Source organism: Nipponia nippon, unplaced genomic scaffold, assembly GCF_047370975.1.
Source record: "Nipponia nippon isolate SJK-2023a ecotype South Korea unplaced genomic scaffold, ASM4737097v1 scaffold_7, whole genome shotgun sequence".
In the NCBI taxonomy this organism is placed as follows: Eukaryota; Metazoa; Chordata; class Aves; order Pelecaniformes; family Threskiornithidae; genus Nipponia; species Nipponia nippon.
In genome coordinates, this window is record NW_028262391.1 from 50,604,531 (window position 1) to 50,631,428 (window position 26,898).

Here is a 26,898-nt window from a genome sequence, read left to right on the forward strand (position 1 = left end):
TTAATCAACTAAGACTTCATTACTTTATTTTCTTTACATTAAAAAAATTACAACGTAACAAGGTTTGAAAAGCCAAGTAAACCTTATTCCACACACGCACACGCTTGCTAAGTCACAGGGTTCAACCGCTTGAAGTGATATTTTTCTGATTTTCATCAGGATATTTTATTAAACAATATACACATTAAGAGCCTCATGACAAAGCCAGACACGTTTTTTCCCAACCTTTAAGATGTGCAACTGAATATGCAAAGATTCTTGTGGAACTGCCAACTCTCCTCTCAGTCACACGAGACGTAGTTTTGTTCATTTGACTGCAATTCCCTTGGATGTGTCCACCTAGAAATCGTCCAGCGTTACACACCATCTCTCCCAAGCAAAGTGAACGTATTACATAGTATTGCACAGTTTTGTTCGCAGGGCCATAAATAATAAATGGATGTCTTAGTAATTTCACCCACCCAATGGTATAAAACCTGATGAAGCTGGAATCAAGATGCCACAAACAATTACAAAGAAATGGAGAAGCAGGTCACTGCAAAAAGAACGTATAGCTTCTGTAGTACGTAAATTTTATGATGCAAGGTTCTTCAGCACGTTGAACTGCTTGAGGTGGGACAGATCATCAGTGCTACTGGCAAAGCAAAAGCAAGAACAGGACAATTTTAAGGCAAGTCCCAGAACAGGGAGCTATTTACTTTTCTAGGCACGATTTCAAGCTATGCATCAAGGCTCCTGCTTTATCCTTTATATTGTCGGTAATTTATAGAACAGATTAACAATACAAAAAATAGTCTAAATATAATTTTTAAAGAATCCACTTTTAGCTGAATTTCATTACCTGCAGCTTGTATTTCATTACCTGCAGATTTAGAAACATTTCTTAGCACTACTGTTGTTTGTCAGGCCCACATAAAGCAGTTCTAGATCTATATTGCTCTCATTTCTTGAAAGTAGTTTTGCCTGGAAAATGGTCAAATTCAAAATAATTACTTCTACCGCAGATCTTTCTACACTTCACATCTGTCGTACTTGAGAAAAAGGCAACCTCCCTCATTCCTCTGCTGTCTTTGTTCAAGGGATCATTAACCTAACAGCTTTTCTTCTATGAAAAGTCTGTACAATAAAAAACAGGGGGCAGAGCAAGACCTTACGAAGACAACTGTTTTCAGTCAGTTAACTCCAGCCTGCAGTACATTCATTTTAATCTCACACAGGAGGATACAGTCACTGGTCCCACTTACCCCTGCACAGGGAACTAGATACAATCCTCAGGCACCTACACTCAAGTTCCCCTAGAATCAATGCATTAAGAATTGGAGACGCATATCTGAGGGCAGAAAGTGGCCCACAGCCGTTAGTTAGAAGTGTTGTTTACTGAAGATTTAGAACTTACCTAAATGCCACATGAGATTAATACTGCCAAACACAAGACATGCTTTTGTGAGCCTGGGAAGACATTTGGCAGGGGTGTAACAGTGCCTCTGATGTGTTATGCTGCTGGGTGCACCAGTCCTTTGAATCACTTGCATATGAGGAATGTGTGCCTGAAGTGGGACACAAGAGTACAGCTCTGTTTATTAGGACAAGCTGAAATATAAATTAAAACTGAACGAACCACTATTCCCTGAAAACTGGATTTAGAAGGCTAGGTCTCATTTGAGATCAACTTTCACCATAATGCTCCTCCTTATGATTGACAACTGCACCTAAGTATATACTTCTTATAAAAACACACAGGTAATTCCCCAAACATTTATCAAATAAAAAGGGTTTAACAAAAATGGATAATTAATCTCATAAAATAAATTACAGTAGCATGACATTTGGCTTCTTTAGTGTGACCACGTGCTTTTCCTTTGTTATCTTGCTGTTAAGACCATAACAGATCCAGTTTGCGTCTCTGAAAGTTAATGCGATGTCTGTGACGATAAACGTATAAAACTCTGCTTGCTACAAGCAAATGTCTGATATCAGTTTCACCTGGTCACAGATTATATGTAGACAGCCTTCTCTGGCCCCAAATAAATATTATATAGTATTCTTGCAAGTTCCAGCATAATTAGACTCAAACAGAAAACTCAGGTCCTCCTTTCTTTGCTCTCAGTAGAAGTCGCCTGATTCGAAATCCTGCAAAAGGATTGATCCACAGGAGTGAAGGCTGACCGCCAAAAACAGATTTCATTCCTTCCCAACGTAGTCTTCGCTCCCATGTTGGCTTTTCACTCTTCAGTCTTTCAATCTCCTGTATATAAACAGACATGCGGTGACGCACTGTTAAGTCTGAAGTTTACTAAAGTCTAATAGCAATTATCAAAACTGATGACTATTTTGCATTCTTTTAATTTATAGCTAGTGAGCTGATTAGTGTCTTACTGTTATTTATTTAGTAAGGAAGAAATAAGAATGGCTGATTTAGACCTGTGGGCACAGGGCACAAGACTTAGCACACAAAATGTGTAAAGAAGGTTGGTCTACCTCTTCCCCCCTCAAACCAAAAGACAAAACGACCAGAAAAGCTGATGTTACAGTAGAGGATCTGCAGGCACTCTACCTACGCTAGAAGCTGTTTACTCAGTTAATGAAACCAGACAATAAGGCTTCCAAGAAGGCCCTGGTACTGCAATTACTGAAGCTAGGCTTACTCTCCCAAATGCAATATTTTGATGATCATTTTTTGTACTTCCCACTAATGAAGGCTGGATATTTACCAATTGTTTTTTACAGTTACTCTTCAGTACAGAAGTACGCTTTTAAACAGCCTCACATGAGAAAATTCTGAACAGCCACAAGATTCAAATTCCTTATGTTTAGTCAATTATCTGTCACAAAACATCCTCTCAACGCTTAACATTGCAAATCTAAGGGCAAGGGAGCCAAAAGTCCAGACTATGGTTATACTCTAATAAACTGTATCGAAGTAGAGGACAGTGTGAAGGGTTGATACTAGATAGCTAGTTTAAGTGTAAACCTGAGAAAAGCAGACATTTCTCATGACACGTATCATGAGTTTGTGAGAGTTGACAAGTGCAAGTCCAAACTGAAGATAAAAGCTGTGCAATCCTTGTAATTGAAAACCTAATTATAAAATTTATGTTAGAAAAGCAAATAATGCAAGAATTTCTCTTAGAAAGCAAACCCCAAGAAAGTATTTCAATCCTTGCAACCGTAGAAAATAAAAATGGTAAGCTATTTCAGAGTTGGGGTTTTCTCCAAAATAAGAGCCTCCCCTCATGCAAATAAAACTTCTAATCACATCTTCCTGGAATAATTGTCATAGCGTACAGAAGTAGAGGTCTTTACCGTTTCATCATTGCATATTGAGTGGATTTGGGTGCCAAACATGACTGCAGTGAAAGTGAGAAACAGAAAACCCTCAAGGCACAAGAAGATCATCAGGATCACAGTTACAGGTGGGGAAAAGTCACTGCATTCTGTGAAAACGACATATGTAGTTATCAAAAAATTTCATACTGCATGTTCATACTGAGACATCCCCTCTTCAACAAACAGCTATAAAAGCTAAATATCTGATACCCGAAACAACATTTCACAATTAGAACAGACTTCTAATTTCTAGCTTTATTTGCTGCCCAAGGAAATGAAGAATTTTAAGGAAGTAACACTTTTAGATTCCTATAAAGCACACGGTACTGCATTACTGCAATCCTGCCTCAACATTTCAAGGATATCAAATAAATGCACATGAGACAATTTAAGTACTTGGAACTGCACATGTATAAAGATGGGAGCAGCTTGAAGTTTCATGCATGACAAACGTACAAACCATCACTACTGTCAGCTCTGACTTGCTCGTTAATCCAGATGTTCCATTTTGCTGCAATTGCTTTGTTATTTTTTTTTAATTCACCACACAAAGCAATCAGGTTCTGACCGACAGTCACATCTCTGGAGATCCTCTGATCAACTGATTAACTCAATTATAGTTACACAAAGAAGGAATGGGACAGTACACAGGAAGCAAAATCTTTCAAGTAAAAAAAAGGACTAAGATCCCATCCATTTAATGGAACATTCAGCAAAAACCAGTCACACAGATTCCCCTGTTGCTTCAGGTACCAGGAAGAACACATGATCAACACATGATCTGTCAAAAGCACAAGAGCAGAATGAGCTCTGGCACACTGGAACATTAAGAACGGCAAGTCAGAGCCCTAAACAACCAACAGGGACAGTTTAGGAAATGTCTTTTCTACAGGAGCCCCACAGTTGGCTCCAGTAACACAATGAGGGAGAAATGTGTTTAGGTTTCAGCTGTTGTCCACAGAACTGTGGTGGGACACACAAAGCCCAGCTGGCAGCTTCAGGTAACATAGTGCTAAGGTGGTCTGAGGACCAGCTATCTGCTTCCTTCCTACTACAGAGGTGGTAATTTTTTTCTCTGTGGAAAGGGAGCAAGAATGCCCTTGAGAGCCACAGCTCTTACACTGAATGACTAAAGGAAGGGGGGGGGGGGGGGGGGGGGGAGAGAGAGAGAGAGAGAGGGAGAGAGAGAGATGGGTAAACAGGTACGAAACATTTTCAGGACCTCACTTTTAAAAGATCAAAGTCCTGTAATATTTCCTACATGGGACGGAATGCTGTGACTTTCCCTTAATATCTGTTAGATTTTGACAGTGAAAGTTAAGTATTTGCTTACCAGTCCACTGCCCTCGGACACAGGAGAAAAACTGGAACCCACACAGTATGAGCGCATGAGCTGAAATTAGGGCTATATACATCTGGAAATAAGAGAGAGCGCTCACTTTTGACTGCTGCCAGGTAATAAACCAGACATTCCTTTTAGCCAGCCTTCACCACTGCACAGCAAATATACTTTCCTATTTCAATTTTTAATTCAATACAATGATCTAAAACCAAATTCTAATTAAACTTGAATCTAAAAACATGGGCAACAATGAAAGTTTAAGTATTAGCTTCCTAAATCACAAGTACCATTTCACTAATTGTTACTATATAAAACACAACAAAATTAAGATAGTTTAAAATAACAGCGCTTTACAAAACAGATTAAAATGAGTATGAGTAGAAATATCTTCCTGCTTGGAGAATATCTTGCATAGAAGGAAAAAAAAAATCAACACAAAACATTTGTGCCATTAGTCACTAATAAGCACAACAAAAATTGTTATAATCAAGGTAGATTCATACTGAGATCAAGCTGCTGTTGATTTTCACTTACCGTAAACAGAACAAAAAATCTCTGATTTTTCTCCCCCACACAATTATTCACCCACGGGCAGTGGTGATCCATCTTTCGAATACATCGTTTGCAAATACTAAAGGGAAGGAAAAGAGACTTCTGTTCAGAAACAATACTTCGCATTTTAATATACAAACAAGGGTACCCAGTGGTCAGAAGATGATGTGCTGAAATCTTTCTTAACAAACTGCAGTCATTTTATTTGCATTTCTTTAAAGAAGCTCTTTGCTCACTTACAATTCAGCTTTTGGTTGTTACAAAACTGACAGTGTAAGATCGATCTTCTTCACATAAGAAAAACAGTATTAATATGAGAGTGATTGCATATCCAAACACACAGTCTGTGTGTGAATACAGTGACTTGTTTTAGACACTTGTGGCGCTGAATGAGCAAAGCTTCGGTTCTTTCTAGATTCAGTACTAAAAAAACCCTTCCCTTCTGGAGAAGCTTTTTCAGACAAAGTAATTATTTCAAGTTTATAGACTTTCAAGTTGTAAATTTAGTTTGTGAATCAGAAAAAAGAAGAAATTCACATCTGCAAGAGAGAAATTGTCACTTTTGAGGTTTCAACTGGCCATACAACTCCAAACGTAGGCAATAAAATCTCAACTAAAGAACAGCTTACAACCTCACACCTCACTGCCTCAACATAAAACAAAAATATTGAAACTATAAGCAGCACACCTTCCTTGCCTACTTGTTAATGAATACTGAGACACTACTGTTCTTTGCTAGTTCTGCAATTAATTGCTTAGTTTCTGCCCAGTTTTGAGTCAAGGTTATCTCCAGAAAGAAAACTCAAATATTTCAGTAAGTCCATTTTACATCTGCTAGGCCGCACAGCGCCAGAGGGATCATTTCTCTTACATTCAGGTCCATCGGCAGCCAAACATGAACAGTTATACAAGAGAAACAGAACAGTTGCAACACGTGTTGAAGTTCTTCTGTGAATCAATAGCTTAAGTAATGCTGATATTTCATTTTCCTAGCTTTGTGCTTAAGATAGCCACACACTCAAAATGTTCCAGATTTGCCTGCAGAACAGCCAAAATATTAAGCATTTTCATTTCAGCAGTTACAAAGCCAAATAAGCCTAAAAAATGCAGGCCCTCTTATTCAAAACCCTTTGTTTTTAACACATGCTTATTTATGTATGGTATCTACGAGTGCTGCAGTGACAAGCCACGAAGCAAAGCTCGATGATTGTCACTAGAGTGCAGAAAGGGGTGGGGAGTGAGGGGAGGAGGGGGCGGAAATCAACGCTCCAAGGCATAAAATAATTTTGAAGTCATTGCATATGCATGATTACAAGGTAATTCAGCAAGAGGCAGAGCATACTCCTGTGCAGGTTATACGAGAGAATCCCAAATCTCTCACTGCTCCTCTGAAGCTCCCTTTGCCCTGAGCTATCATAACCCAGCCCCTATGTTCCCACTACCTCTTGTTTTATGGACATTAAAGACAATCCATCCTCCGATGCAAATTACTTTTTAAATACTGCCAGTTACACATGAAAATCCCAATATCATAACTAAACCCTGCAACCGTTCTCTAGTGCAGAAGAAACAGACATCGTTCAAGAGAAGGCATTCAGAAGGTTCTCCAAAAGGTTTTCATTTCACAGCCTGCTGCCTCTAGGTTCAGCCTCTCATTAATTTCCCGAGCTCTGTGGGAAGGTGAGCTAACTCCAGTCACCACAACCATGCAAGCCTCCTAATGTAACACGGAATATATACTGTCACTCTACAAAAGAATATTAATGTCAAGTACTGAGTAAAATCATATCCAGACTCAATCAAGCCAAACACTGGAGGATGTGAGGTGGGCAGGACACACTTTTGCTCATTCAGTATTTCTCACAAGCCCACACAGAGCTCTCCAAGACATCAGATGTCTGGAACCCTGCCTTCATTTCTAATCTCACATCGCGATTCAGCCAACACTTCCAGCCAACAAACTCACAGCAATGCTGAAAACAGCGGTCCTGCCTTCTGCCTACCCCCGTCACTTGTATTCTTTTCCTTCCCTTGTCCAAGCACAGATGTTTATGCAGCAAGAGTTTGGGGAAGTCACTCCATAGCTGCACCCTGGGTCATTCCACTGTGCGTGACCACTCGCGCCTACGCAAGAGGAAGGAGCAATGTGGCAGGGAGAACAAAGAGCTGCAGACAAAGGAAGGTCTTCTCCAGCTTGCTGAATGCACTCAGGCAACTGCAGGTGCAACTACAGTTTTGAATGCCAAAGATAACATTCAGAAAGACACAGCTAATGGCTTAAGAGAAGTTGGTCTGGATAACAGAAATTTCACAGGAAGACTGATGCAAACATCTCAGTGACTTGGTTCTGAACAAGACCTCCCCACACACAAACGTGGGCACTCAGAATAGGCTAGAAATAATGACGGCTGTGCTCCTTCAGCGAAAATGAAATCGCATTCACTCAGGATAAGCCTCTTCCTTATGCTGAAAATGTTAACTGCTTAGCAAAATCTCGGTTTCACATATTTCACTGCGGCTAGATATTTAGCTGTAAATAAAGGGTTCTTGTTATTTTTTCCCATCACTAATGTGTATTATGAAACTATTTTTCTTCCTCAAGAGAACTTCTGCTGCAGTGTTGCACAACAATTTTCATAACTACATCATAAGAGCCTCTTCTGTTAATAATTTACTACTCAAAACATGCACTGTGGCTTTGAGCGTAACTATTTCCCAACAGGAATAAACTTCAATTTCCATTTTCAAGTCTCTTCTATCAGCAAATTGCCACTTCGACTGCTTGGGACTAGACCATCCTTTTAATGTCCTTGGAATGGGTTTGTAAGCCAATAAAATGTTGGCAGTATAATCAAACAAACCTTTTTTCTGTTCGGTACACTGCTGCAGTGCTAAATCCATGGCAAAGAATCAGATGCTGGTAGCTAGTCTACGCAGTATGTATTCAACATTCAAAAAATTACAGAAAAATCCTTTGTTTTACTTACGAAAAGTTAGCAGCAACTACTAGTAGCATGTATTGTATAAGTAACAGAAACAAAGGCAATTAAACCAGATATCCAACTGCTGAGAAAAACATGACAGCAGGCTTACAAAAGGATAGCACATACACTTTCAGGCTCTGGCTTTCTCTTTCAGATGTTCTGTGAAGCCAGTTATGCACCGTGCAAGCATTAAAATGCATCCCTTGCCCTTATGCGGAACATCTCACAGTGTATTTTACCAAGGCACAGAAAAAAAAAACAATTCACAAGAAGTGCAAAGCTAGGTCCCTGAACCAGTGGTTAGTGAAAACAAACCCTTTGAAAGTTATCACAGATTTCCTTTGCTGTAGACACTACCCATTCTTGCTCTGCTTTAACAATAAATGTCGCTCAAATTCTTGCTATAAAAAAATGTATTCAAAGTCCCTACTTAGCTTATTTTTATTCTTCTTTCACAAAGAAACAATAATTTTTCAGTCAACACCACCTTATCTAGGATCACAGGCTACTGGAACGTCCAAGACAATACAGTGCCTGCTGGGGATGATGGCCCAGATGTAGCCAAGGGACTCTGCAGGGCACAGAGCTGCAGTGCCTCTAGGCTCTCCAATACTCCAGCTTCTTTACCTGTATGTAGAGTTCAACATAAGAGGCCTTCATTTAGGGCTACTTCCAAATTAGTAAATCATATCAGGACCGAAGATGTGGGAAACACTTTACAAAGGTAACTGCGAAGTCTCTGTAGGAGCCAGCCTAAATCCAAGATGAGAAAATTAGCAAGATCCAACCTACACTCAGCAGAAGCTCTTCAGTGCCCCTTTATCACATCCCATGAACACAATGCCAGGATATCTGAACAGACTGCACAAAGCTGTTTTGGATCCCCAGAGATTAACAGCTTATATTCTGCCACAAGAAAGCAGCTGCACTGCTTCTACCCCCAGGCCCACCGAGCAAGCAGTACAGCTGCGTTCATGTAACGCTCTACTAGTGCTAATAAAGCCAGCCAGAACCAAACTCATTGCACACGAAGGCAGGCCTGGTATCAGCATCCATGCAAAAGCTAATTTACAACACAGATAAACTAACTGAAGATAATTCTATACTTGACTATTTATACATGAAACTTTTCCCTTCACACTCCAGATAAAAAAAACCCACTCACATCTGAGAAGAACAAGATTTCAGTGCCAAGGCTGAGTATTTATAATGGAAATAACTTCTCAGCCGTAACTTTCACACAGATAAGTGACATACACTGAGACATTTAATTTAGAAACCACAAATTTACAGAATAATTTCAGAGTCCTGACAAGACTTCACTGTGTTCTTTTGATGGGCCCAAGCTCAGAGACTTAAATTTAATAAGCCACACAATTCAATACACAGCACTCCTCACACCTAGAGAGAGGCACCAGAAACATCTACATATTTATGTAAGTCTTAATTATGCAGGCATATCTATTTTCAACTCTCACACAATAAACATTACAAATGCATACCCACAGTGCCTGAAAACTGAAAAAATTGAGAATTAACTAATAATGGATACATTTACTATCTCTTCCACAGTATGCTAAGTTCAAATTATCATCACTTCTGTCCTTTTTAAAATGAATCTTCAATAAGCAGAAGTGCATTTAACCAATTTTCATACAACTTTGGGAAAATTAACTGCCAATTCACCTATAACTTCAAATGATGCACTATGAAGACAAGACGACACAAATTAAAGTGATTAGTTTAAAACTAATCTATATTTTCTTAACTTAAAATTGCAGGAGTTATTTCTTAAATCAGCTTCTATCAGAAATTTCCTTGAGATTCTTCCCTTTGCCCTGCGTTATCAACAGTACAGCACAGTAATTAGAATGATGCACATGAAAAAAATATTCACAGATCAAAAAGTATTGAAGACACCACAGTATGATTATTTTTAAAAACTCTTCAGTCTCTTGCTTCTTTCCCCTCATCCACATTAATTTTTGGCCATGGTATATTATATTTATAAAATACTCTGCAATGTGTGAATTTGAAAGTTTACTGGATACCAAAAGAAATTTGTGGGGAAAAAAATTAACACACAAATATCAGGAACATTATTCCAAGACTCACTATGCATAACTGCTTTAAAGAAAACTATGGCATACCTGCAATGGTGTGCACGTTCAGGCTTGATACTACAGCACTTTGGACATTTGTAGATCACTTCTCCTGGTTTCAGTTGCAAATTATCCATGTATTCTTTAGTGGCATTTCCTTTGGGTACAGCCCCCTGAAATCATTTCAATTAAAGGAGAGAAAGCTTCTTAAATGGTATGAGAGTGCTTAAAAATACATTTTATAGACTTCATACCAGTAATCTCAGGATAATTGCTGAAATAAGTTCATTTACTCAAAGCTAGTCTGCCATAAGCCAGAATCACTTCCAAATGAATAAATTACCTCTGCTTGACCTCAAATTCAGTTTCATTTCAGCAAGCCTCATCTATGGCCAAGTATTAGCAGAATTCTGATAGAATCTGCTGTCACCAGCATACATACAATGAAGAGGAAGACACATCTTTACATGCAGGTACAAGCACTACAGGTACAATATTTGCCGAGAAGTCACTCTGAATGAGCACCACTAAAAGAGACATACTTTCTTATGGCAGCGTATGTTAATTGTTGTGACGTTCGATTACAAGGCCAAGCCATCCACAAAAGTTAAATCAGCAACAACTACTTGAAAGATGTTATTTCAACCCTCTGAATCCAAGATTTAGCTGCCTGCCCCATGTACACAAGTTTTTGAGAATGAATAATCATTCTTTTTTCCTTTATGCTTAAGCTTTCAGCTTGGACACTGTCACCATGAACCACCACTGGCTTTTTATTCTACATCTTGTATCCTCTGCTGCCTTCTGCTACCGTGAAAGTTTGTGTAGCTACATCGTAAACAGTTGAAGGAACTGATCCAGAAGAAAAACAACCCGTCAGGAGAAGAAATTCTTTTTTAGTGATTAGTTCTCCGAGTTCACCACAGAGCTGCATTAGCAGCTGTTTCAACACAATGAGGAAGACGATGAACAGACAGGAATAGCAGGCAGGATTGCTTCTTCCAGTAACGATATTAATCTAAAGCCTTGTAAGATTGGAATCTAACTTTGGATTAGTAAGAAGAAAATAATGGAAAGTACCACTGTCACCTTGCTTATTTCGAGAGCTAAAGGCTTATCTGTGACAGGAAGTGCTTGTGAAATAAACCGGGACGTGAAATGAAAGTGCAATGGCCTTTCCATACCAACTCCTCCAGGCCAGCACTTAACTTCACCCAGGGATAGCCTTCTCCACGTTGGCTTAAATCATCTGCAACATTCTACAATTATTTCTCATTCAAAAAAAGCTCTCACTGGCAATATCATCACTTTACACAGACACCTTAAGGAAGTTTTTGGGACAGAATTAACAAACCAGCAGGCACTTCAGATTCAATTGCAAAACACCTCTCTACTTAGGCAGAAAGTTTTTGTAGCCTATTGCCTGGAATAACAATCTTGTGTTTGTATTGCCCGAGACACAGCCCAAGTTCTGCCCCAGATGAACTCTTTGGCTAAGTGGTGCTTCAAACTTGAGCCAGCTGGCCTTTGCAGGGATTCGAACTGAAAGAGAGTTTCTCAAACACTCACGTTGTATTGCTGAAGTGTTGTTTTGCAATATGAATGTTCTCGCTGAAGTTAATACTTCAGTGTAAACACGGAATTATCTCAGAGAGAACTCCTAAAGCACAATTTATCTTCTTCCAGGTAAATTTATGCTTATAAAACACATCTCACATTCACCTATTCACCCATCACTAAGGAGGACAACTTCAGGCCATGCTTTTAGCATTTTGCTGACAAAAATATGCTCTATTTCAAAAACATCTTTCATTGTCTCAGATGGTGACCAATTCCTTTCGATGAAAAATCAATTTTTATAGTTATAAGAGTCAATTTAATTCACATATGTTTTGAGGCAGTTTATTCCTTTTTTCCTTCAATCTTAGTTTCTATCACACAGTCGTGTCCTCCATTCTGAGAGTCAGCAGGAAAGGAGAGGAGAAAAAAAGGTAGTGATTCATCTCAATTGCTATCATGTTCTATCATAAAGAAAAACACAGGTCTAGAAAGACACACAGTTTTACCAGGACATATTTTTAAGCAATCTGTCCTTAAACCATTAACTTTCTTAGCTGTCACAGTCTGAAGAAGCCATAACATTTCATCACTGGGTGTGGGCTCAGATGTAAATCAAAGAGCTAGAAAACCATTAACTACAACACCCTGCTGCTTTTTTGAACACTCCCATAACTTCTAGATACACTGTTACTGTCTCAAAAATCTGGAGCAAATAGATGTTTTTCCCCTCACCCCTCTCTCCCCAGATTTATTCCCTAAAGAGAGTAATAGATTTTAGAACAAAATGAACAATTTAATCTCTTGAACTCTTGAACTGAAGAGTAAAAGTCCTAAGAAATGAGTACTTTCAAAACTTCTTATACCTAACACTGTTCCAACGGAGGTTCAACTTAAATCTTCCTTCCCACTGCCTCCAAATACCTAAATACAATAAAGCATGAATCATGTAGGACAGTAGTTCTTACTTTATGGCAATATGTGACTGAGGTTTTCCAGCATGTCTACCTCTAGAAGTTCTTTCATGTGCCATAAATGGAAGATACATTTCAAATGACACAACTGGATGAAGCTACAACATCTTATGAAGTTTTGAAAATATATCTGACAAAAAAAAGTATGGAAAATTGGGAAAGAAAAGACTAAAGCTTTACTAGCTTCTTCAGAACCTGGGTTAATATTTAACAAATAAATTGTATTTCTCATGAGCCTACCTCTCCCTTACAAATTAATTTTACACTGCTTGCTCCTCAAGTCAAAAATTATTTATGGATTCATTAACAGAACAACAGGAAAAGTACAGATATCATCCCTTCAACTTGAGGGTTCTGCATCTAACACTACTTCTCCAAATTTCTCTGCAGATGACGAGCTACATGAGAGAACAATCCAACGTCAAGGAACGATCGCATACTTACTGGATCGGTTAGCATAGTTCTCAGATGCGATGACAAAGCTAGTACTGCCAAGCAGTTAAAGAGAACACCGTTGATCACAGAGTACCAAAAGTCTTTGGAAGGCAGCAACATGACAAAAGTCACTACGAAGTCTGCATAGACAACCAGAAGCCATGTCATTATAGCACAGACCATACCACAGCCATCTCGGATGAACCAAACCCTCTCTGCCATGTCGGCCTCTGAGGAAGAGGAATCGTAGCTGTCATTTTCAGCAAGAAGCGGGTGGTGCTCAACATCACGGAATCTGTGCCCTGATGACTGCATGGTTTTCTGGCCTTGCCCTGCAGGAAGCAAACATCCCATTATTATGTGTGAGGAAACTGGAATTACAGGTGGCTCTTGGTTTTTATTTTGGTAAGATAAAACATATCCAAGTTCAAAATAGATTACTGAGATTTTTTTTTTGATCAAAACCTGAACAATTCTATGACTACCTAAAGGCGAAATATTTCTGTAATCAAAAGATACTCATTTACAAAGTTTCATCAGCAATTTTGCAAACCATTTACTGAGTTTTATAATCCCATAACTTTTTTTTTTTAATCATGCAACTTTAATGCTTGACAAAGGGATTTTAGAATGGTTTCATTTCCATCTTGCTGTGTCCATAAACCATTCTTCCCCTTTTGTTAAAAATGCAACGTCTTTCTTCTATCTCAAACTAAAATGGCAAAGTCTTCTTTAAATCACAGCTCATGTCCCTCAGAAAACAGCAAATTATGGCACCAGACTGTCAACTTTTCATACTGCTCCAGCAACCTAGGGAAGAGCAGAAGGAAAAACCAGAACGGAAATAAAGCTGTCTAGTACATTGTTCACAACAAAAACCAGAGCAAGTTAGAAAGCAGATAAATTTGTTGACAAAAGTGCTATTGTGTTGGAAAAAAAACCCAAACCTGTTACAAAGATATATTGAATAACTTACAAAATGGTCTCAGATTAGACCAAACTTAAGGGAAACAAATGGTAGTGGTTAAATCAGCATGGCAACGGATTACATGAACCAGATTTTCAAAAACCACATTAACTAATTTAATTTAATGAAAACTTTTTCAGGGCTTTGTTCTTGCTCCAACGTGGAACAAAAAAACAAGACTTGAAACCTTAATAGTTTTCATAAAACCAGAATTACTTTCCAGAAATCTCTAACAGGCAAAGATAGGGAATGGCAGAACTGAAGCGCTATCAACAAACAGGAGACAAATTAAAGCTTAAACGTTATGCATCAAGAATAGCCTGCTACTTTAAAGTATATTGTGTTCTAAAAATCATATTGATTCATGCTATTAAAGGCCATGTCTGAGATAAACTTGAAAGCATTAAATTGACTGATGACAGTCACGCAGAAGTCTCCATTTTCCCCCTTATTAATGGTCACCTATATATGACTGGTAGGAATTACGGCACATCCATTTACATCCCGAGACCTTGAATATAGGATCACTTTATTAGTCTAAAATGGTCAAAGTGACCGTTACCAGGTAAAGAGACTCACACTGAGATAGGATTCAGATGAAGCTATGTATTTCTAAACCCTTTAAAAAACTCCCAGTCCTATCCACCAGGAACCAGGGAAACATATTCTGCCCAGTAAATCTTTCTGATTCTTAAGTCTTAATGCTAGAACTAGGCAGGAATAATCCAAGAGACTAGAAATGAAAATAAGTATATGCAGATTGCAGTGTAGAGATCCCAGAGCAACAGTTAAAATAGCTAGCTGAGATAGTCATAGGACACAGTTGAGCTTCCTTCTCTGGTTGTGAAACAGAACAAATTGAAATACAGCTCTGGTGCTTGGATTTAGTCACTACCAGTGCAATATTACAATTTCTAGTAGTTACACTGCGTTTTCTGTCCACATGTTGGGGGTTTTTCGTTTGGTTTTTTTACACAGAAGTCCCCTCTCTTACCAGAATGCGGCTACTAAGCCATGGATGAAGGTAGTCACATACTAGAAAAATACCTTAGAAAACAATAAATTTCACCTCCCTTAACAGCAATTCAGGCTTAACCTAACCTAGATAAGGCCGCTTTAAGTTATTCCACTCTTTCTAAATGCTTACAGTTAAAATTACAATCTATGCCAATTAATTTCAATAGCACTTTGGGACATCAACCACCCCTTGCAGTCAAGACTTGTAAAAGAAAAGTCATGTTTCCTGAAGCCTACATAATTAGCAGCTGGATCATGAAGATAACTAGGCAAATCACCTATTATTTATTTCATCAAAAGTGGGCACATAAAACTTTTAAGAAATGGTACTGTCTAACTTTTTCTCTCTCAAAAAAAGGACCCACAAAAAAAGTTTGTACAATAAGCTTTCAACTAAGCCTTGAAGTGTATGAAGAGCTGACAGCCAAGCAAAGTTATCACACACAAACAAAATACCCAACAAATGCTCTGAAGAGCCAAACTTCTTCTGAAGACATAAGTGGCCGTACTTCAGAAACAGTCAAATATAGTGCATTCACATGTTAGTATTTTTGTCAAAATATTTTTTCACCGGCAAATTCTGTTTTTGTCAACTCAAACTTAGGGTAAATTCAACCAAATTCACAATGGGAAAAGTACTAGCTTTTTCCATTTTTTTCTTTTTTCCCCAATTTTATCTTTCTGTTTAAAAAATGTCAGGACATAAGTCACTTGTAACATTTTGTTTGAAAAAATGTCTTCCCCCCACCAGAACTGTTTAGAAACCCCACTCCTTCAAGACCACCTGCTGCATAGATGTTTTGAAGTGTTTGAGAGGAATCAATGAATCAAAACCAACCTCCCAATTCTGAAACTTCCTACAGAAGACAGATTTGAAATTCCTTCCAGCTAAGGTGCAATACCTCAGAAGAAGAAATAGACAATTATTTTTCAATCAAGGCAAGTTTTCAGCTGCTTAAATCAACAGGTTACCTTAAATCAGAACAGACATCAAGATTAAAAAAAAAAAAAAAAAAATCAGTATTTGTGTATGTCATGAAAAATGTGAATTTTAGATCAATTCTGCAAGCAACTCCTCTGGCATACAAATGAAATGGCATAAAATTACTGTATTCATTTTGTTTAACTGTATTAAAGACAACCAAGATTTTTTTTTTAGCACAACAGAAAAAAAACCCTACATACCTCACAAATGTTTTGTGTGTTATTCTGACATCATGTCCTTCCTTTGGGCTATCCTAGGCTATTCACATAGTCATATCTGATGTAATCTGAAAAGACATCATCAACAAACTGATCAGTAAAGCACTCTTGCTTCATCAGGAAAATAGTGTTAAGCCCAAATAATATACATAGATAGTAGTACTTTGAAATACACTGCATGTCCTGACAGCAAACAAGCTTCTGATCAAGAGGAAAAAAACCTTTAGATTAAGCTATCAAAGAACAAACTAAACTCTGAACAGGGTTTCAAGTAACATTATATCTGTCTTGCTCATTGTTTTTTAAGATGAGTTGGATATCCAGATTTTAGCATTACAAATTAATGTATCCAAAGACCTACTTCTTTTTCCTGTTTGCCACTCCTGTATGACTAAGAGATAAGAGTATGCAAAAAATAATAATCTTATTTGATTGTCTTTAGAGCTTACAGCAAGGTTTCTGGTAGCAGGTAATTAATAACAAGCATGCATGCCTACACTATTTTTATAATTGTAAGGTAAGATACAAAAAAAAATTGTCTTCACTCTAATTATTAGACCAAGCTATGGCCAATTTAAAATAAAGCTACTCATTCCAGAATCTGTATATAAAAGAAAATGGCCCATAACTCTCCAAAGGGAATATGCACTTAGAAAGTTCTCCTTGCTAGAGTTCCACCATATAGGCAAATAATCACCACATGACTTACGATATACAAATCAGTGTAAGTACTGAAATGCTAGCATAAGCCATTCTAACTATGTTTAATTTTACAATACAAATATTCCATGATCTTGAATCATAGCCCTCCCTTTTCACAAGGACATAATACTCAAATCCAACACAGGCTGTGCAAAGTAAGAGAGCATCAGTAGTTTTACAAGTCTAGATTTCCTTTTTCATAATGAAAGAAGAGGAGGAACAACTTATTTTATTTAGAAAAACAGGTACTTCAAAGCTTGAAAATTTTAGCAGTTAAGTTTTGGAAATCACCACATGACATCTGGAGCAGGACTTCAGCACAAAACCTTGAGTTAGATTTCTGTTTGGGAAAGAGAAGAGAAGAGGTGTGGGCCTGAATTTCTGACTGGAAAAGTTTGTGACCACGTGCACGCTGCACAGAAAGCGCTGCTGCACTGGTTTCTGGCATATTAAGTTGGGACCGCTGTTCTGCACAACATTGACTGCCATTGCTGTTCTCTCACCCAGTCCTACTGCTGCAAACCGTAACATCTGCCTGGCAATTGAACCCCCAACACGTGATCAAGGAAGATTTTCTGGCTTTTTTTTTTTTTTAATATAGTACGGAATAAAATGACTAGCTTGGAATATGAATTTCAAATTTATGCCTGATTAAAGTTGGCTAAAGAAGTACCTAGGTATATTTCGTCAGTTTTTTTATTTTCTAGTATTTAAAATAAGCGTTGTAACATGCAAGCTTCACTCTTATTTGGAAGGTTAATTTAAATTAATATATTTTGAGAGTAATGTAAGGATTCTGACATTTAACAGCTATAGAAAATATGAAGCAACTTACTTCTAAAGGAAAGCTTCTGAAACTAGCTTGTTACCAAAAACTATTCCAAATACAACATCACTCATGGAGTTCTTCAGTATACATTTGCAAATTTTCCCAGTTCAAGGGGAATGATACCAATGCAGACTTCCTCTGAAAACAGGAAGCCTCTTGTCTTATTCAAACTCATATATTCTATTGCAAGCCTAACAGGTAATGCAAACGCTTATTAAGCACACATAACTGCATGAAGCTACTGATTGCTTTCTGTTTTGCTTTATAAATAAGCTTTTATACTTTTGTTAAACAAGTTTTCACAATATTGTGAAATCCACAATCATTAAGTTGTCATTGACATGGCATTTTGTGGAAGCTAAGCAGAAACACACAGGAAGACGACAGGTTGAGTGTATCACATTAATTTGCAATGACACCCACCCATTCTCTGAGCCGAAGATAACAAGCAATAGAAGAAGACATGCTAAGCCTCTGCAGGTGAAACATGAAAGTCAGAGTAATCACTTGAAATTGTCAACAGAGAATTCATTGACAAGACAGGGACATGATTTGTTCAGTCAGTTCTCTAATCCTAAATTCAATTCTGTGCAAAATTTCAGGGTTTATTGTAGCCTCCTCAGTTATTGGTTTACGTGGAAGCGCCACCACAGCTCAGCTTTGGCGCAAATAATAGATTTAGTCATTCTCATGTGATTTCTCCCTCCCCTTCCATCTCCCCTGCTCCTGTATGTTGTTCTGCTCTCCAGCTGCCTACACCATTATCCCCCACCTCGGTCCCCTTCAAGGGGAAGAGGATCAATGTTTGAAAAGCACTTAGACTTCATGAAGAGCTAAGCATCCCCACGGAGATGCTCACAGCTTTCCTCTAGACTATTAATTTATTTGCTTCAATGCCAGTCCTAACCAAATTTACACTGAGTCTTTGTTGTATACTTAAAGCACAAGCTTCCAGGACAAAGCATGATGCTTTCATCTCTACTATGCCAAGCAGCAGTTTTTAATTTGACCGTTTAAAAATTTTTATCTAGCATTGGAAGATAAAACTAAATTATTCAGTGTTTCATGCAAAATGTCATCTGTTTACACCGGTGATTATATTAAACCTAATCCGATGCCATTCTAGTCTTAGGTGTTATTTGAAATCCTCAGCTTGAGAGCGTCTCATCTGACCTGCACCTCATTGTTAATGAAACGTAGGCCCAAAATGCAGATATATTATTGGAATAAAAAAAAAACTTTTGAAGAATTTACATTACAAACTCATGATCACTGGAAAGATGGTCTTATAAAATGACTGTCCCAAAGATGTTTGTAGTTTTCTAATGGGACTAAAGAAGATCCACTGCAACAGCAAATCTCCCTTCTCTAAGTTTACTGGAAGAAGGTTACCTAGGGCATTAGGAAGATGAATGATACAATACAACTATTGTATAATGAGGCCCCTGCACTGTGAATTAAATAAAAAAAAGGGCACTTCAGGGTTAAGCACAGTCCTTTTCCCTGCTATTTTTTTAGGAAGAAAAGAAAAACATCGTTGTAGGAAAAAAAATCTAATTTTTTCTTTATTTTTTTTTAAACAGATATACAGATAAGAATTTATATGCAGGCTAAAAATCCATCCATTTTCAAAGCCTAAATTTCTTTTGGTTGCTTTTTCCTTCAAGCTATACAATGGACAGTTCCTAAGATTCCCCATATTTCAATTACAACACAGTAAAGAGAATGCTTTTATTTCAAAATTTCTGTTTTACAGAGCCTAGCTCTGTACAAGGAAATTCTGCCAGCTACTAGGGCATCAAGGCTGAACTTTCTCAGCAACCATAACACGTGTAAGAACTGCCAGAGTAGCACGTATTCAGAAGAACCAGTCCATCAACTGCAATCCCAATTTAGCCCTGACAGACTCAACTTTTGCTCTCTGTTGAAATCGGGCATATCTCTTTGTAGTCACAACCTGGGACATATGTAACACGGTGCACACAACTCTGGAAAAGAGCAGCTGAAATAGCTTGTGATGGCAACCCATGATACCACCCCAAAGCGTTATTATTAACTTATCCCCAAATCTACCCCATACCCTCAGTGACACAGCTCATCATCTCTCTAAAGCCTTGTTGCTTTTGCTCTAACTTAATATATTTTGTACCATATTTATCTCATGAATTTCCTGTTTATGCCTTGTAGCCCTTCTGTGTACTGACCCGTATCTGCTCTACTGCAGGCACACAGTGACACTTTACACTGGAAACACGTAACTAACGTGATGCTTTTTACATACAAACACCTGACAACAAATTCAAGAGACAGTCTTCATAAGTACATATTTAACACAATCAAGTTTTAAGCTATTGTAATGGTTCCCCTTATCCCCGTCTCTTACTAAACAGCAAGTGCCAGGCCATAGAAAGACACTGGAATTGTTTCTTTTCAGCTCTGAAAAGGGAATATACTTCTTCTAAATAATATCAGAAAAATGGTATATAGAAGAAATACTTAAGCATAAGTATAGATGTCTTACTGGGAAGCTGGTCATCTAATTACTTGTGTCTTTATGCCGGTAGCATCTTTATAAACATCCTCAAAAACGAGCAATAAGAATTCGGGGTAAAACAAGTTATGCAAAATGAAAGAAAAAAACCTATGCATGTCTACAGAACACATATTTATAAGTAGTATTAACGAGTTTTGCTAACAGCAATAAACCAAATACATTTGTGATACCAAGTCACTTTTCCATAAGCACAAAAATAACATCCGAGATGTTCAGCAAGATATCTTTTCGATAACCAATCTTTTCGCCCACAGATGTGGAAGTCAAACAAAACATATTTCATGAGACTTTGGTGCCCAGCAAAGACACACACTACCCGATACACGAAGAGTTCACTGAGCTACAACAGCAAGGACAGAGCACTTCTGGATTAAAGAACAACCTTGACTTCAGGGAAGGACGTGAACACAATCTATGGCTGGGCTTTGTATCTTACCCCTTTTGGAATAGGGCCACAAACTCAAATTTAGATTAGATTCCAGAAAGGTACATGCTTAAACCAATATTGGTATTGTTGTGTGGAAAGTAAAAGTTTTACTCCTTTGCCAACAGCAATTGTATGAATCACATTCTACTTCAGAGTATATTTTTTTAATTCTAATTTTTGCATTCATCAATATATGTTATATCCCCACATTCAATTGAAGATAGCTTGGGTATCACATTTACTGATTGCACTGTGATATCCGGCTGGTAAGCACATTTTTTCCATCAGTTATTATACCCATATCCACATGTGATTCTTCCTTCCAGGTTCCAAAAAGTAATGGTGTAGATCAAGGCTGAGCTATTTTCACTAGCCATTTTCAATATCGATTAAAGGAGTGTTAAAGTCTTTGTTTCAATGGTTCCCCACATCAGACACATACAAAGCCTCACATTTCCTCTACATTCTCCATCTCCAGCCTTTTGACTGCTACAGAATTCTATCAGTTTACTTCCCTTAAAAGTTCTGCCTTCATAAAAGGCATAAAAAAGAAATCCATCAGATATATACAATACAAAATATACTGCTTTAGAGCAAAACCAAGTAAGTTTTAGAGAGATGAAAAGTATTAACAATTTCTTTCAGCCACAAAGAGCCTTCAGTTATTTAACGCGAATCTAAAACCGCTAAAATTTTACATCAGTTTCATCTACTAATGAATCAGTACGGCTCTGCTTTATCTGTAAATTTTCAAAGTCAGAGAGCATCCACTTCAAAAGACCTAATTTAAGTCTGTTAATGTGAACAGTCACAGTGACTTCAACCTAATTATGTCTTCAGCAAAGCGAACAGCTACATCACGGTAATTCGGCATCCTGATACCATTATACAACTCTATATGTAGTATAGAAAATAGCCAATGATTTCCCGACTCTTTTTTGACGGCAGCGATCACATACGCGCAGTGCCGTACCGATCGACCCTCTCATTTTTCAGAGTGTGAACTATTTGCATTCCCACTTCCCGTAAGCGCTGTTCTTCCCTCCTGGAAATAAGGCAAACTGGCACCACATCAATCGGCAAAGCTCCCCAGAGCAAGTGCTAGGACATCGCTGAAAAGCGCGGCGTGTCAAATGGTCGCTGCTCCCTTTCCGCTTCCCACGGCGGCAGCTGAGACCCTACAACACAACCGTGCCGGGGCACAGGGACGCTTCCATGCGCTTGTTTCCATGGCTGCTGACAGATGATTTTTATTTATTTTTTTTTTTTAAGAAGCAGGAGCAGAGCCAAAACCTAGAAAGGCCCCACCGAGAACCGGCAGGGACGGAGACCGGCGGGGCGCCCAGCCCTCAGCCCCACCTGCCCCCGGAGCGGAGGCTGACCCCCGCTAACCTTCCCCGCTCGTCCTTCGCCGGGGCCTCACCGGGGGCTCTCCCCGCGGGGCCGGGCCACCGCGAGGGCCAGGGGGAGCGCAGGGAAGGCCCCAGGCGGGCGGGCGCCCTGAGGGGAACCGGCTCCGTGAGGGGAAGGTGGCCCGGGGAGGGAACGGGGGTGGATTTACCTCAGCGGCGGCGGCCCCGCTGCCCTCAGAGCTGCGGCCGGCGCCGTGCCGGCGGGACGGTGGGGCGAGCCGGGGCCGAGCCCCCGCCGCTGGACCGCCCTCGCCGCCGCCACCGTGCCCGTCGCCGGGCGCTCCGCGGAGCCGAGGACTCCCGGAAGCGGGAAGGGCAGCGCCGCAGGCGGCGGAAGCCGGGCGCCCCGCACTGCGCAGGCGCCGCCTCGGGCGGGGCCGGACCCGGGGCCCGCCGCGCAGGCGCCCACCAGCGGAGGGGGCGCGGCCCGCTGCGCGCACGCGCGCTCCGCGCGGGACGTCCTTGGCGCCGGGCGGGCGGGCGGGCGGAGGGGTCGCGCCGTGCGCGTGCGGGCGGCCCGCGGCGGGAGCGCGCCTGCCTCCAGTCACCGTGCCCGCGCCCCCCGCCCCCGGCCGCCGCGGCGAGACGTTGTCCCCTCAGATTTTCAAATAATCACGATTTGAGGATGAAACTGGGCTCGTACGTTCTGAGGCGCTGCCGCCATCCCAATAAGCGGTGCCAGAGTGACGGCGTGCGGCCTGCTGACAGGGCGGCCTCTGCCGCAGGCTCCCCGGAGCCATCGTGCTGCTGCTGGCCTGAGGGAGCAGCCACCCCGGCACAGTCCTGCCTCCACCCCTTTGAGGCCATCGCCACCAGCACCTGCCATAACGCCATGCAGACCCAGTGGGTTTACTTCACTTCCAGGGCTTTTGCTTTATGCCCACAGACGTTTTCGTGGTGGTACTTCAATACGGTCCCTCGTTACTTCAGGGAGTCTCGGGAGGATGATCAGGCACCTAAGTCAAGAGCCTGTTCTGTGGCCGGTCGCTAAATTTGGTCAACCTAGGCTTCAACATCGGTACTTTAAAATTAGACGTTGTTCTATATGGAAATACTACCGCATCACACTCATTCAGAATCCTCCACTGCGTATTAAGAAAAATACATACCCACTAGCTTCAAAAGTGAGATGCAAAACAGCAAACCTTGCAGTGTGTGAGCTGATGGTACATTTAAAACACGTAAAGATAAAAAAGCTGAAGGAGGACAAACGAATTATGACGGCTCTGGCACGCTTCTGCACCCTGCTATTTTCTTGGAGCATGACCACCATCTAGTGGGACATGGGCAGCCAGCGCGTGACGGCTTGCGTGTGCTGAGAAGTACAAAAATTACAGCTGCCCACATGCCTGTGCACGTTTCTACCTTTTTTTTTTTTTGGCATTTACTTCTGCTCCTGTGCTGAAGTATTAGCGACTTCAGAAGAGCTTGCTTTTGTGCGTAGTCTTCTGCTTCCCAACAGCTGGGTTTCACACGCTGCAAGAAATTAGTTAATCTAATGCCAACCTCTCTGCTATTCAAATGAAAATAGGTAAACATCTATAGACACAAAACCATAGGTGCTGATCTTTTTCCAAAACTTCCTTCTCCCTCCATGTTTTCCCTTAATATAACTTACATGTCATTTATCCAGGAATAAAAACAAAATGAAGAAAAGCATTTTTTCTTGGGTACATACTTACAGGGGCACAGTGCTGATTATAGCAAGCTTAGCCCTTGAGTAAACTGAAACAAATTGCCTTCCTTGTGCTTTTATCTCAGGTTGGCTGATACATGACAGTTACCCAGAAGTTATAAAAAAGTTAAGTACTGTGTTGTTTTTTTTTTTTTAACAGTACCAACTAGGCAGGACTCTGCATGTTGTCACACCCAGGAGGTTGTATACCCGCACATGCTCGATCAGTGAGAGCTTCTAATTCAGTGGAAGTTTTGCAATCGATTGTGGGGGAGCTGATGTTTAATAACTTGTCACCACAGTGTAACTAGTGCCCTTGTCCACTGGATGATGCATCACTTCTTTCTGCAGCTCTGGGGCGGCCCAACCAGTGTTAGTCACACTGGCCGTATGGCATCGGCAAACAGCGAATCTCCGGATGCAAATGCAGGGAGAAAAGGTGTCTAGACAAGGCAGTTATTTGACATTTTTTTTAAAGAAACATCACATGTAATGACATGTAACTTAAATATAGGCTGAAACTGGGAAATTCTCTCCCAGATCCAAGCTTTCTTTAAGTACAGGCATGTTGGGGTCTCATACTACAGATGTGAGTCTAGCCATTATTTCTGGATGTAGTTCTGAAAATCCAGTTATATTTGCAGCTCTCTGAGGAGGAGAGGCCATGGCGCATTTTTTTTTTCTCGTGGCTTTGATTTCTGCTCAGACACTGCCAGAGAGACTGGATAGCTTTGCACAGCAGATACAGTCGGTGCTCACTGCAGTGCAAAGGTCTCGAGAACCAGTTTGGATCGCAGAGCTACACTTAATCTGATTTTGCAGGCCCTTGATTTCTGAGGGTGCCGAGGTATTTTTTCTGATGGAATGTAGTCCTAACATACCAATTTCCTTTGCCAGCCAGCTGGGTTTAAAAGAGGCAGAGCTGTTTAAAGTGTTCACTACGCAATGAGAAGTTTGATCCTCAACACTGCAGATGGTTAAAAGCAAGTTAGCAAATTTATGCTAACCAGAAATTCTGAAATTCAGCTTGCTTTGTTCTCTGTATTTTTAGCACTGTGCATCAGTTGCAGGTTCCTGATTTCCTCCTGAACTTAAAAACAAACAAATCAGTTGAATATTTTCCTCCCCACATTTTCGCTAAGCACGTGGAGTAGATCTTAGACTTGTTCTCATATTTGCGGCGTTGGTTTTGCCGTGCTAAAAACATAACCAGACATGTCAGGACTTTGGTTCTTCTGCAAGTCCTGCTGGTTTGGAACCCATTTCCACAGCAAACAATACTGCCAAGATAAATTGTTTGCCAGAGATAACTTCAAGTCCTCAAACAAATTACCTAAGAAATGTTGAAACATCATGCTGCATGAAGCAAATTGTTTCCATGCTTCCTGTCCTCGTAGGAAGGAACGGAGCTTATCTCTGTTATAGATTCCATAGAGACAGGCACAATTCCTTAACCGATGCGTTGTTTAGACTGTGGGAGTTTCTGAATACTTCACATATCAGAGGAACATATGAAATATTCATGCCCCAGTTATTCTCTGCTCAGAAATGCAAAGATTGAAATTCAAATGATTTGTAGAAGGACTCCAACAGTTTGGCAAAGCGCAGTAAAGCTGCTCGTGGATTGCATCGGGAAAAAAGGAGGAGTTTGCAAGAATACGTCCTGTGCCATAGGCCCTTACCGCTCGGGCAGACTAATGCTGCTGCGGGTTTAATTATGCACATGTTTGTAAAGTCCCAAAGGTTCGTCAACTGTGTGGATTTTTCACCATTGAGTATTGCTTTGTGTCAACGCTGTCTTTAAATTGTAACTCAAGAGAAAAGCTGTTTTTCATAACCCATTCCCTTTGCAGCCTTTCTCCGTACTGAACCGTATCAGCTGTGCTGCAGGTGCAGGGTGATAACATTCTGACACATCTCCTATTTTTAGACCATTTTCAGTCCCTCCACGACAAAATCTGAAGCAAGAAAATAACCTTATTATCCCTCTGGCTCCCTGCCTACTCGATGTGGTTAACTTTAAGACGTACCCCTTGAATATTAACTGAAGCGATGTTGATTTGCAGAAATCAATTTCTGAACCTCATTGTCTTAATCTCTGGTGTCTTCTGCTTTTTAGTTCCTGCCCTTCTACTTCTGATTTGGTGTGGTCCACGGATAGCAGTAAAGCAATACAGAACGGTTGTGCCCGGCCTCAGAAAAGGGGAACTGTGTAAAAATAAGGAAGCTTTTTAAGAAGAAGGTAAAAGGAACATCTAAGACGCTAAAGGCTTTTGAAGGCTAGCTAGAAACATGATCATAGAGGCAGAGTAAGCGCACATCGGTATCAGAAAAGACTAGATAAAGGGCAAAAAGAAGCAGCGGAGCCAAGGAGGTTATTAAAAACAAGTTGCGTTCAAAGAAGAAAATCGAAAGAACCGTAAGCACGGATCGGTTAAACATAAACCACAGCAGAGGTGGTTTTATAAGCAAATGGGGGGGGACAATTGAGGCAAGGCATAAAAATGTACAAGAAATGCATTTTCAAGGAACAGGCAGTCCACTGAGAAGTCTGTAGAGCTCACAGGGAGTCAAAACACTCGAAAAAACGAAAGAAAGCAGGGTTTCCGAGAGCCCCATCTTTCTTCAGAGCGAGATCAGCTACCCTTCAACCACTCGGGAGAGGCTGGGTGTATTTTAGCGGAGGGAAATGAGACTAAATGCTTGGTAGCTGAAAAAGGAATAAAAAGATCTATTGTGCGGCCAGCCAAAAGCCTTCAAAAACACAGCTTCTAGAAAGGGTACCTACAGGAGGTGCTGAAGGGATGCCGGCTGCGATTTTCTTTTTTGGTGCCTTGGA

General features: G+C 40.1%; 1 protein-coding gene across 6 annotated transcripts; it reads right to left on the bottom strand.

Annotated features, from left to right (window-relative positions):
- Positions 1 to 22,719, bottom strand: ZDHHC7 (zDHHC palmitoyltransferase 7). 6 transcript variants are annotated; one of them, XR_015700524.1, is made up of 9 exons: positions 22,534 to 22,719; positions 16,443 to 16,528; positions 13,283 to 13,605; positions 10,356 to 10,480; positions 5,204 to 5,300; positions 4,661 to 4,742; positions 3,304 to 3,434; positions 1,397 to 2,245; positions 1 to 634 (listed from the first exon to the last, which is right to left on the bottom strand). XR_015700524.1 is itself a non-coding variant. In XM_087739785.1 (9 exons), the coding sequence occupies exons 4-9, from the start codon at positions 13,586 to 13,588 to the stop codon at positions 2,069 to 2,071; spliced, it is 918 nt and encodes a 305-aa protein (XP_087595911.1). In that variant the 5' UTR covers positions 13,589 to 13,605; positions 16,443 to 16,528; positions 21,946 to 22,205; positions 22,534 to 22,719; the 3' UTR covers positions 1 to 2,068. The 6 variants fall into 6 exon arrangements, 5 of the variants coding, with proteins under 5 accessions (XP_087595911.1, XP_087595912.1, XP_009475705.1 ...); XM_087739785.1 differs by adding an exon at positions 21,946 to 22,205 and having other exon boundaries at positions 1 to 2,245; XM_087739786.1 differs by adding an exon at positions 21,946 to 22,208 and having other exon boundaries at positions 1 to 2,245.
- Positions 22,720 to 26,898: the final 4,179 nt, after the last annotated feature.

Excerpts from the sequence above, each read along its gene's own strand:
- ZDHHC7 (XM_087739787.1), bottom strand. The coding sequence starts at position 13,588 with ATGCAGTCATCAGGGCACAGATTCCGTGATGTTGAGCACCACCCGCTT. Across the intron at positions 10,481-13,282 it reads GAACTATGCTAACCGATCCA|GGGGCTGTACCCAAAGGAAA; the intron begins GTAAGTATGCGA and ends AAATGATTTCAG. Across the intron at positions 3,435-4,660 it reads TGTCCGAGGGCAGTGGACTG|AATGCAGTGACTTTTCCCCA; the intron begins GTAAGCAAATAC and ends TCGTTTTCACAG.